This window comes from Bufo gargarizans, chromosome 1 (assembly GCF_014858855.1).
Source record: "Bufo gargarizans isolate SCDJY-AF-19 chromosome 1, ASM1485885v1, whole genome shotgun sequence".
In the NCBI taxonomy this organism is placed as follows: domain Eukaryota; kingdom Metazoa; phylum Chordata; class Amphibia; order Anura; family Bufonidae; genus Bufo; species Bufo gargarizans.
Window position 1 is genome coordinate 99,669,609 of NC_058080.1, and position 13,087 is coordinate 99,682,695.

Below are 13,087 nucleotides of genomic sequence, written 5' to 3' on the forward strand. Positions count from 1 at the left end.
TTAGTTAGAAACATACAAAGAACAAAATAATAACTCAGACAACCCCTTTAAATTGAACAATTTCCAAAAAAGGAAATTCCAATCATGTGGAAATACAATAAACAGAAATGGACGATTGAGGCCTGATGTTTATTTTCATGTTAACACTCACAGGTAAGTTGTTGTCCTACACTGTATATTGAGTAATGATCACCTATATTTTGTTTTAATTAAACTGAACCCACAAAAAAAAAAAAATCCCATTGTGTGGAAATACAATAAGCAGGAATGGATTGAGGCCTTGTGCTTATTTTCACGGTTACACTCACAAGTAAGTTGTTGCCCTACCCTGTGTATTGATGTACTGATCACCTATATGCTGGTTTAATCAAATTGAATCCAGAAAAAAAATTTTTTACAACCGTGTAGAAATACAATAAACAGAAACAGACAATTGAGGCCTGACACTTATTTTCATGTTAACACTCACAGGTAAATTGTTGCTCTACCCTGTGTATTGGTGTACTGATCACCTACTGTATATGCTGGTTGAATTCAATTTAATATCCCCCCCCCCCCCCAAAAGAAAATTGGAACTGTTTGTGTGTGGAGATAATAAAGTACAATTATTATCAATAAGTACAGCTGAAACTCTATCCCTTCCACAGGTTAGCTGAAACAAAGAATTTTCCCTTAAAATCTTATGTACTTGTCATGTACCCTCTCATTCTGTATTGTTCACTAAAAGCAACAATGAAAAGTACAGAGCTTACATTGTAACCAATAAAATTTAGGGAGTACTCAACTAGATGACGGGGGTGCTGGGAGTCCGACACGACCATTTTGATATTTATAGCCAACAATACATGGGTCTAGCAATACTCAATTTGTAAATGCATGTAATGTTAACACATCGTGGTTTGCACAAATACATATATTGGGACATTTATGAAATCTGGTATGCCAGTTTTCTGATGTTAAATTTTTGCAAGTGCTGGTGCACGTGACTTTTGGCCTCTTTCAAAAGTGGACTTGGATTAAGGCCAATGAGTACATTTATCAAAACAGATATGCTTGTTTTGTGGCATTTGCAGCGTTTTTTTTGCCACATTTGGTCACATTTTGCGACATATAATTACCCTTCCTACTTTTCAAAGTGGTCTATGTTTAAAGGCTATGTATACCTACTGAGGCAATTTTTGTTTATGATTGCATTTTACTAATTTTTGGCTAAAAATCATATTTTCAGTTGGCAGTTATTTAAAATATTGAACCATTCTGTCACAATGGGTTAACAGTTTTATTTAACTGTGTGACTGATCCTTTCACTTTCACTTTGTGCTGGTCATCTAATAACCCTTATCTCGAAACTATTAAGAGGTCATAAACACCTAGTTAAGCCACATTCTTATCAGTAAGATAAGAACTGAGCTATAATGAGTATTTGGGAGGTCATAGAGCGGAGATAAGGAGTCCTTCTGCTTCCCAGATGACAGAAAATCCAAAAGGTGCTACTAGAGCATGTCAACTCTGTACACAAAAAAATATTCCCTATTTTTAATAAAGACCAAAATGATAAAATTCCCCAAAAGGTGTACATAGATTTTAAGAGGACCTTTCATGTTTTTTTTTTATTCTAGATAAATGACTTTACTTGCGGGGTACCTCCGCTGATGCTGCCACCCTGCCTGTTCTTTTAAAATATCGCTCCTATGCCCCGCTGTGCCAATGGGCGTCTCCTTCTCCCTGGCTGTGCCGTGATCCAATCACAGCGGAGAGCGTCACAGCCAGGGAGAAAAAAAAAAAGCTCACCTTTTCCCTAGCTGTGACGCTCTCCGCTGTGATTGGATCACGGCACAGCCAGGGAGAAGGAGATGCCCACTGAGAAACCCTGGCATCTCCTCCTCCCTGTACCGATGCTCAGTTTTAACATACTGAGCGGGAAAACTACAGGGGGGCACAGGAGGACGTAGTAGCAATATTTAAAAAAAACAGGCAGGATGACAGCATCAGCGGGGGGTACCCCGCAAGTAAAGGTATTTATCTAGAATTAAAATAAACCATGAAAGGTCCTCTTTAAGGGCTAAGTGAGATTATACCTGGGTTATGGCACATTTACTATTTGCGAGTTTTGCAAAAGTCCCAAAAAGGTCGCAACTACACCCCAGGCAACCCCCTGGTCTACTTTTACACATATAGGTATAAACCACATTGCACTCACTGAATATATATATATATATATATATTAAGGTGTACCAGGAGCCTTGCTAGGTTAAAACATTCGGGGCCTGGGCCCCTGATGTTTTGTCCCAGCCCCCGAATGTCCTGCCTGTCAGCTACATACAACTGTATTGTTGTCCTCAGGACGGCAATACAATTGAATCTAATGCACTGGAAGAGCTAAAGGACCTGTGATAACATCGTAGGTCATGTGACCAGTAAAACAGGCAGTGGTTGAGAAGGAACTGTGATGATGTCAGCATCATGTGACCAGGGGTATGTCCATGTGCTGAAACGTTTCAATTGGCTGTCCTGTACCACCTGTTGGATGTGTCATGGGTCAAAGTTCTTCACAATGTAAAAGAATATGGCGGGCGCTAATATCTCCATATGTTCGCATGTCGGGGAATCGCAAACACGCAAAGTTCGCCGCGAAACTATCGCCGGGCGAACCGCAAGCCCATCGCTAATGAGGTGGCTGAGAGAAGATGTCCAGACAGAATGGAGAAGATGATGACAGAGATGATCTACATCAGAGGAGACGTCACCTGGGAGGCACTGGATGTGAGAGGTATGTGCTGCTGTATAGCAAGTACAGGAAATGCAGTGTGCGGTGGAAGGGTCGATTTAGAGAACTGGGCCATATTCATTGGGGCTTGGGCCCCAGATCTTTTGAGACCCTAGCAACACCCCTGAGGTGCACCATTTCATAAACTTGGCACAAGCACACAAAGCAAAGGCAGACTTAAAACTGACACAAAAACAACCGATAAAATAATAAATGTCTTCCCCAAAGTTGCAGATTAGCTCCCCTTTAAGTCTCATTTATCTTCTCCAAAAGTTACAAAAGTCGCAAACATATTACAACTCCATACCAGACAAGCCCCAGATGTACTTAAAAGTCCTTGTACATAAAAGATATAGGAGTAAACCACATCACACTTGCACCAAATTCATTATTACTTTTCATAAATTAGGTGCACTGGCTTAAACCAAAGACAGACTTAAAAACTGCAGAAACACTGCAAATGCTAAATTAGTTTTCATATCTGGTAGTTTTTTAAAGTAGTTAAAATGCACTCACGCAAAAAATATAGCAGGTAGCTTGTTCATTTTGTCTAGTTTTTCAACAAGCTGAGGAAAATATTTCTTGCATTCAACCTCAGATGGCTCCATAGGTTTAAGGCTTTCCAGCACTTTTGCAACCTTGAAAACAAAACATATTAGTGATCATATAGTGATGGATGCATCTATAGATAATATAGTTTTACAGAAGAGCATGATGACTTTCTTTCAGAAACAGCTCCAGCTCCATAGAAGTGAATGGGGCTCATCTTACACACAACCTGTGGACTGTTTTAGTAAGAAAGCAGACAGGTTTTTCTAGTCACGTATACCCAGTTTAAAACATACTGGAAAAAAATATCAACTCACTTAAATTCTTCAATACAGAAACCTTACTCTATGCCCTTTTAAAGGAGTTTTCCCATCTTAGACATTGTATATGGAGCCCCACCACAGGGACCTGCACCTATCTACAGAACGAGAATCCCACTACCTCTTGTGGTTGATGTGAATGGACAGGTGGCTGTGCATGCACATCTCCATTCATTTCCTTGGAAGTTCTGAAAACAGCTGACATATCCTGTAGATATGCCACACAATAAATGTCTAAGATGGGAAAACGTATTTAAATGAAACCACAATCGTAAAAGTTCTTAAACTGAATACTAAATCTGAAACTTTGATGAGCAGTAGAAGAACTGTGCTGCTATATCTTTTCACAGAATAAGAATAGGCTAATGGAAAGTAAAAGTGACTAGGGATGAGCGAACTCGAACTGTATAGTTCGGGTTCGTACCGAATTTTGGGGTGTCCGTGACACGGACCCGAACCCGGACATTTTCGTAAAAGTCCGGGTTCGGGTTCGGTGTTCGTCGCTTTCTTCGCGCTTTTGTGACGCTTTCTTGGCGCTTTTTGAAAGGCTGCAAAGCAGCCAATCAACAAGCGTCATACTACTTGCCCCAAGAGGCCATCACAGCCATGCCTACTATTGGCATGGCTGTGATTGGCCAGAGCACCATGTGACCCAGCCTCTATTTAAGCTGGAGTCACATAGCGCCGCCCGTCACTCTGCTCTGATTAGCGTAGGGAGAGGTTGCGGCTGCGACAGTAGGGCGAGATTAGGCAGATTAACTCCTCCAAAGGACTTGATTAACTGATCGATCTGCAGCTGTGGATCATTGAGCTGCTGATCCTCAATTGCTCACTGTTTTTAGGCTGCACAGACCGTTTGTCAGTCTCATTTTTCTGGGGTGATCGGCGGCCATTTTGTGTCTTGTGGTGCGCCAGCACAAGCTGCGACCAAGTGCATTTAACCCTCAATGGTGTGGTTGTTTTTTGGCTAAAGCCTACATCAGGGTGAAGCTGTCACACCAAGTGCATTTAACCAGCAATAGTCTGTTCATTTTTTGGCCATATACAAAATCAGGGGCAAGCTGCGCCTGTCACCAAGTGCATTTAACCCTCAATGGTGTGGTTGTTTTTTGGCTAAAGCCTACATCAGGGTGAAGCTGTCACACCAAGTGCATTTAACCAGCAATAGTCTGTTCATTTTTTGGCCATATACAAAATCAGGGGCAAGCTGCGCCTGTCACCAAGTGCATTTAACCCTCAATGGTGTGGTTGTTTTTTGGCTAAAGCCTACATCAGGGTGAAGCTGTCACACCAAGTGCATTTAACCAGCAATAGTCTGTTCATTTTTTGGCCATATACAAAATCAGGGGCAAGCTGCGCCTGTCACCAAGTGCATTTAACCCTCAATGGTGTGGTTGTTTTTTGGCTAAAGCCTACATCAGGGTGAAGCTGTCACACCAAGTGCATTTAACCAGCAATAGTCTGTTCATTTTTTGGCCATATCCCAGTCTAATTCTGTCACTAAATCCATACCGGTCACCCAGCGCCTAAATACTAGGCCTCAAATTTATATCCAGCTAAATCTGTCCCTAGTGCTGTAGCTGGGCGAGTTATTTAGTGTCCGTTCAAGCACATTTCTTGTTCTGGGTTGAAATACAATTCTCAATTTAGCAATTTCATAATTTAGTGGTTCCTGCTATATCAGAGCTCTTTGAAATCTATCCCAAAAAGGGTATATAATATTGAAGGTGCACATAGGGTCATTCAGAGTAACTTCACACACACCCGCTACTGTGTATTTCCAAGTCTAATTCTGTCACTAAATCCATACCGGTGACCCAGCGCCTAAATACTAGGCCTCAAATTTAATTCCCTCTAAATCTCTCGTTACCCACCGCTGTACTGTTGTTGCTGGGCAAGATATTTAGTGTCCGTCAAAGCACATTTTTTGTTCTGGGTTGAAGTACAATTCCCAATTTAGCAATTTCATAATTTAGTGGTTTCTGCTATATCAGAGCTATTTGAAATCTATCCCAAAAAGGGTATATAATATTGAAGGTGCACATAGGGTCATTCAGAATAACTTCACACACACCCGCTACTGTGTATTTCCAAGTCTAATTCTGTCACTAAACCCATACCTGTCACCCAGCGCCTAAATACTAGGCCTCAAATTTAAATCCCTCTAAATCTCTCGTTACCGTTGTCCTGTTGTAGCTGGGAAAGTTATTTAGTGCCCGTCAAAGCACATTTTTTGTTCTGGGTTGAAGTACAATTCCCAATTTAGCAATTTCATAATTTAGTGGTTCCTGCTATATCAGAGCTATTTGAAATCTATCCCAAAAAGGGTATATAATATTGAAGGTGCACATAGGGTCATTCAGAATAACTTCACACACACCCGCTACTGTGTATTTCCAAGTCTAATTCTGTCACTAAATCCATACCGGTGACCCAGCGCCTAAATACTAGGCCTCAAATTTAATTCCCTCTAAATCTCTCGTTACCCACCGCTGTACTGTTGTTGCTGGGCAAGATATTTAGTGTCCGTCAAAGCACATTTTTTGTTCTGGGTTGAAGTACAATTCCCAATTTAGCAATTTCATAATTTAGTGGTTTCTGCTATATCAGAGCTATTTGAAATCTATCCCTAAAAGGGTATATAATATTGAAGGTGCACATAGGGTCATTCAGAATAACTTCACACACACCCGCTACTGTGTATTTCCAAGTCTAATTCTGTCACTAAATCCATACCGGTGACCCAGCGCCTAAATACTAGGCCTCAAATTTAATTCCCTCTAAATCTCTCGTTACCCACCGGTGTACTGTTGTTGCTGGGCAAGATATTTAGTGTCCGTCAAAGCACATTTTTTGTTCTGGGTTGAAGTACAATTCCCAATTTAGCAATTTCATAATTTAGTGGTTTCTGCTATATCAGAGCTATTTGAAATCTATCCCTAAAAGGGTATATAATATTGAAGGTGCACATAGGGTCATTCAGAATAACTTCACACACACGCTTCTGTGCATTTCCAAGTCTAATTCTGTCACTAAATCCATACCGGTGACCCAGCGCCTAAATACTAGGCCTCAAATTTAAATCCCTCTAAATCTCTCGTTACCCACCACTGTACTGTTGTTGCTGGGCAAGATATTTAGTGTCCGTCAAAGCACATTTTTTGTTCTGGGTTGAAGTACAATTCCCAATTTAGCAATTTCATAATTTAGTGGTTTCTGCTATATCAGAGCTATTTGAAATCTATCCCTAAAAGGGTATATAATATTGAAGGTGCACATAGGGTCATTCAGAATAACTTCACACACACCCGCTACTGTGTATTTCCAAGTCTAATTCTGTCACTAAATCCATACCGGTGACCCAGCGCCTAAATACTAGGCCTCAAATTTAATTCCCTCTAAATCTCTCGTTACCCACCGGTGTACTGTTGTTGCTGGGCAAGATATTTAGTGTCCGTCAAAGCACATTTTTTGTTCTGGGTTGAAGTACAATTCCCAATTTAGCAATTTCATAATTTAGTGGTTTCTGCTATATCAGAGCTATTTGAAATCTATCCCTAAAAGGGTATATAATATTGAAGGTGCACATAGGGTCATTCAGAATAACTTCACACACACGCTTCTGTGCATTTCCAAGTCTAATTCTGTCACTAAATCCATACCGGTGACCCAGCGCCTAAATACTAGGCCTCAAATTTAAATCCCTCTAAATCTCTCGTTACCCACCACTGTACTGTTGTTGCTGGGCAAGATATTTAGTGTCCGTCAAAGCACATTTTTTGTTCTGGGTTGAAGTACAATTCCCAATTTAGCAATTTCATAATTTAGTGGTTTCTGCTATATCAGAGCTATTTGAAATCTATCCCTAAAAGGGTATATAATATTGAAGGTGCACATAGGGTCATTCAGAATAACTTCACACACACGCTTCTGTGCATTTCCAAGTCTAATTCTGTCACTAAATCCATACCGGTGACCCAGCGCCTAAATACTAGGCCTCAAATTTAATTCCCTCTAAATCTCTCGTTACCCACCGCTGTACTGTTGTTGCTGGGCAAGATATTTAGTGTCCGTCAAAGCACATTTTTTGTTCTGGGTTGAAGTACAATTCCCAATTTAGCAATTTCATAATTTAGTGGTTTCTGCTATATCAGAGCTATTTGAAATCTATCCCTAAAAGGGTATATAATATTGAAGGTGCACATAGGGTCATTCAGAATAACTTCACACACACGCTTCTGTGCATTTCCAAGTCTAATTCTGTCACTAAATCCATACCGGTGACCCAGCGCCTAAATACTAGGCCTCAAATTTAAATCCCTCTAAATCTCTCGTTACCCACCGCTGTACTGTTGTTGCTGGGCAAGATATTTAGTGTCCGTCAAAGCACATTTTTTGTTCTGGGTTGAAGTACAATTCCCAATTTAGCAATTTCATAATTTAGTGGTTTCTGCTATATCAGAGCTATTTGAAATCTATCCCTAAAAGGGTATATAATATTGAAGGTGCACATAGGGTCATTCAGAATAACTTCACACACACGCTTCTGTGCATTTCCAAGTCTAATTCTGTCACTAAATCCATACCGGTCACCCAGCGCCTAAATACTAGGCCTCAAATTTATATCCCGCTGAATTTGAATACAATACATTGGGCCAAATAATATATTTGTTGTTGTGGTGAACCATAACAATGAGAAAAACATCTAGTAAGGGACGCGGACGTGGACATGGTCGTGGTGGTGTTAGTGGACCCTCTGGTGCTGGGAGAGGACGTGGCCGTTCTGCCACATCCACACGTCCTAGTGTACCAACTACCTCAGGTCCCAGTAGCCGCCAGAATTTACAGCGATATATGGTGGGGCCCAATGCCGTTCTAAGGATGGTAAGGCCTGAGCAGGTACAGGCATTAGTCAATTGGGTGGCCGACAGTGGATCCAGCACGTTCACATTATCTCCCACCCAGTCTTCTGCAGAAAGCGCACAGATGGCGCCTGAAAACCAACCCCATCAGTCTGTCACATCACCCCCATGCATACCAGGGAAACTGTCTCAGCCTCAAGTTATGCAGCAGTCTCTTATGCTGTTTGAAGACTCCGCTGGCAGGGTTTCCCAAGGGCATCCACCTAGCCCTTCCCCAGCGGTGAAAGACATAGAATGCACTGACGCACAACCACTTATGTTTCCTGATGATGAGGACATGGGAATACCACCTCAGCATGTCTCTGATGATGACGAAACACAGGTGCCAACTGCTGCGTCTTTCTGCAGTGTGCAGACTGAACAGGAGGTCAGGGATCAAGACTGGGTGGAAGACGATGCAGGGGACGATGAGGTCCTAGACCCCACATGGAATGAAGGTCGTGCCACTGACTTTCACAGTTCGGAGGAAGAGGCAGTGGTGAGACCGAGCCAACAGCGTAGCAAAAGAGGGAGCAGTGGGCAAAAGCAGAACACCCGCCGCCAAGAGACTCCGCCTGCTACTGACCGCCGCCATCTGGGACCGAGCACCCCAAAGGCAGCTTCAAGGAGTTCCCTGGCATGGCACTTCTTCAAACAATGTGCTGACGACAAGACCCGAGTGGTTTGCACGCTGTGCCATCAGAGCCTGAAGCGAGGCATTAACGTTCTGAACCTGAGCACAACCTGCATGACCAGGCACCTGCATGCAAAGCATGAACTGCAGTGGAGTAAACACCTTAAAACCAAGGAAGTCACTCAGGCTCCCCCTGCTACCTCTTCTGCTGCTGCCGCCTCGGCCTATTCTGCTGCTGCCGCCTCGGCCTCTTCCTCCGCCTCTGGAGGAACGTTGGCACCTGCCGCCCAGCAAACAGGGGATGTACCACCAACACCACCACCACCACCTCCGTCACCAAGCGTCTCAACCATGTCACACGCCAGCGTTCAGCTCTCCATCTCACAAACATTTGATAGAAAGCGTAAATTCCCACCTAGCCACCCTCGATCCCTGGCCCTGAATGCCAGCATTTCTAAACTACTGGCCTATGAAATGCTGTCATTTAGGCTGGTGGACACAGACAGCTTCAAACAGCTCATGTCGCTTGCTGTCCCACAGTATGTTGTTCCCAGCCGGCACTACTTCTCCAAGAGAGCCGTGCCTTCCCTGCACAACCAAGTATCCGATAAAATCAAGTGTGCACTGCGCAACGCCATCTGTAGCAAGGTCCACCTAACCACAGATACGTGGACCAGTAAGCACGGCCAGGGACGCTATATCTCCCTAACTGCACACTGGGTAAATGTAGTGGCAGCTGGGCCCCAGGCGGAGAGCTGTTTGGCGCACGTCCTGCCGCCGCCAAGGATCGCAGGGCAACATTCTTTGCCTCCTGTTGCCACCTCCTCCTTCTCGGCTTCCTCCTCCTCTTCTTCCACCTGCTCATCCAGTCAGCCACACACCTTCACCACCAACTTCAGCACAGCCCGGGGTAAACGTCAGCAGGCCATTCTGAAACTCATATGTTTGGGGGACAGGCCCCACACCGCACAGGAGTTGTGGCGGGGTATTGAACAACAGACCGACGAGTGGTTGCTGCCGGTGAGCCTCAAGCCCGGCCTGGTGGTGTGTGATAATGGGCGAAATCTCGTTGCAGCTCTGGGACTAGCCAATTTGACGCACATCCCTTGCTTGGCGCATGTGCTGAATTTGGTGGTGCAGAAGTTCATTCACAACTACCCCGACATGTCAGAGCTGCTGCATAAAGTGCGGGCCGTCTGTTCGCGCTTCCGGCGTTCACATCCTGCCGCTGCTCGCCTGTCTGCGCTACAGCGTAACTTCGGCCTTCCCGCTCACCGCCTCATATGCGACGTGCCCACCAGGTGGAACTCCACCTTGCACATGCTGGACAGACTGTGCGAGCAGCAGCAGGCCATAGTGGAGTTTCAGCTGCAGCACGCACGGGTCAGTCGCACTACAGAACAGCACCACTTCACCACCAATGACTGGGCCTCCATGCGAGACCTGTGTGCCCTGTTGCGCTGTTTCGAGTACTCCACCAACATGGCCAGTGGCGATGACACCGTTATCAGCGTTACAATACCACTTCTATGTCTCCTTGAGAAAACACTTAGGGCGATGATGGAACAGGAGGTGGCCCAGGAGGAGGAGGAGGAGGATGAGGAAGAGGGGTCATTTTTAGCACTTTCAGGCCAGTCTCTTCGAAGTGACTCAGAGGGAGGTTTTTTGCAACAGCAGAGGCCAGGTACAAATGTGGCCAGCCAGGGCCCACTACTGGAGGACGAGGAGGACGAGGATGAGGAGGAGGTGGAGGAGGATGAGGATGAAGCATGGTCACAGCGGGGTGGCACCCAACGCAGCTCGGGTCCATCACTGGTGCGTGGCTGGGGGGAAAGGCAGGACGATGACGATACGCCTCCCACAGAGGACAGCTTGTCCTTACCCCTGGGCAGCCTGGCACACATGAGCGACTACATGCTGCAGTGCCTGCGCAACGACAGCAGAGTTGCCCACATTTTAACCTGTGCGGACTACTGGGTTGCCACCCTGCTGGATCCACGCTACAAAGACAATGTGCCCACCTTACTTCCTGCACTGGAGCGTGATAGGAAGATGCGCGAGTACAAGCGCACGTTGGTAGACGCGCTACTGAGAGCATTCCCAAATGTCACAGGGGAACAAGTGGAAGCCCAAGGCCAAGGCAGAGGAGGAGCAAGAGGTCGCCAAGGCAGCTGTGTCACGGCCAGCTCCTCTGAGGGCAGGGTTAGCATGGCAGAGATGTGGAAAACTTTTGTCAACACGCCACAGCTAACTGCACCACCACCTGATACGCAACGTGTTAGCAGGAGGCAACATTTCACTAACATGGTGGAACAGTACGTGTGCACACCCCTCCACGTACTGACTGATGGTTCGGCCCCATTCAACTTCTGGGTCTCTAAATTGTCCACGTGGCCAGAGCTAGCCTTTTATGCCTTGGAGGTGCTGGCCTGCCCGGCAGCCAGCGTTTTGTCTGAACGTGTATTCAGCACGGCAGGGGGCGTCATTACAGACAAACGCAGCCGCCTGTCTACAGCCAATGTGGACAAGCTGACGTTCATAAAAATGAACCAGGCATGGATCCCACAGGACCTGTCCGTCCCTTGTCCAGATTAGACATTAACTACCTCCCCATAACCATATATTATTGGACTCCAGGGCACTTCCTCATTCAATCCTATTTTTATTTTCATTTTACCATTATATTGCGATGCTACCCAAAGTTGAATGAACCTCTCCTCTGCCTGTGTGCTAGGCCTAAATATATGCCAATGGACTGTTGCAGTGGTGGCTGACATGAAGCCTGATTCTCTGCTATGACATGCAGACTAATTCTCTGCTGACATGAAGCCAGATTGTCTGTTACGGGACCTCTCTCCTCTGCCTGGGTGCTGGGCCTAAATTTATGACCATGGACTGTTGCAGTGGTGGCTGACGTGAAGCCTGATTCTCTGCTATGACATGCAGACTGATTCTCTGCTGACATGAAGCCAGATCGTCTGTTACGGGACCTCTCTGCTCTGCCTGTGTGCTAGGCCTAAATATATGCCAATGGACTGTTGCAGTGGTGGGTGACGTGAAGCCTCATTCTCTGCTATGACATGCAGACTGATTCTCTGCTGACATGAAGCCAGATTGTCTGTTACGGGACCTCTCTGCTCTGCCTGTGTGCTAGGCCTAAATATATGCCAATGGACTGTTGCAGTGGTGGGTGACGTGAAGCCTCATTCTCTGCTATGACATGCAGACTGATTCTCTGCTGACATGAAGCCAGATCCTCTGTTACGGGAGCTCTCTCCTCTGCCTGGGTGCTGGGCCTAAATTTATGACAATTGACTGTTGCAGTGGTGGGTGACGTGAAGCCTGATTCTCTGCTATGACATGCAGACTGATTCTCTGCTGACATGAAGCCAGATCGTCTGTTACGGGACCTCTCTGCTCTGCCTGTGTGCTAGGCCTAAATATATGCCAATGGACTGTTGCAGTGGTGGGTGACGTGAAGCCTCATTCTCTGCTATGACATGCAGACTGATTCTCTGCTGACATGAAGCCAGATTGTCTGTTACGGGACCTCTCTGCTCTGCCTGTGTGCTAGGCCTAAATATATGCCAATGGACTGTTGCAGTGGTGGGTGACGTGAAGCCTCATTCTCTGCTATGACATGCAGACTGATTCTCTGCTGACATGAAGCCAGATTGTCTGTTACGGGACCTCTCTGCTCTGCCTGTGTGCTAGGCCTAAATATATGCCAATGGACTGTTGCAGTGGTGGGTGACGTGAAGCCTCATTCTCTGCTATGACATGCAGACTGATTCTCTGCTGACATGAAGCCAGATCCTCTGTTACGGGAGCTCTCTCCTCTGCCTGGGTGCTGGGCCTAAATTTATGACAATTGACTGTTGCAGTGGTGGGTGACGTGAAGCCTGATTCTCTGCTA

General features: G+C 45.4%; 1 protein-coding gene across 4 annotated transcripts in view; it reads right to left on the reverse strand.

Moving 5' to 3' along the window:
- DDX60 (DExD/H-box helicase 60) overlaps positions 1-13,087 on the reverse strand; it is a 646,547-nt gene that overhangs the window by 270,727 nt on the left and 362,733 nt on the right. For all 4 annotated transcript variants that reach the window (XR_006390268.1, XM_044296988.1, XM_044296981.1 and 1 more), the window contains exon 25: positions 3,284-3,405. Coding sequence is in view for 3 of the 4 variants with exons in the window: in XM_044296988.1 (XP_044152923.1) it covers positions 3,284-3,405 (122 nt within the window). In the remaining variant the exon portion in view is untranslated. The remainder of the gene's footprint in view (positions 1-3,283; positions 3,406-13,087) is intronic.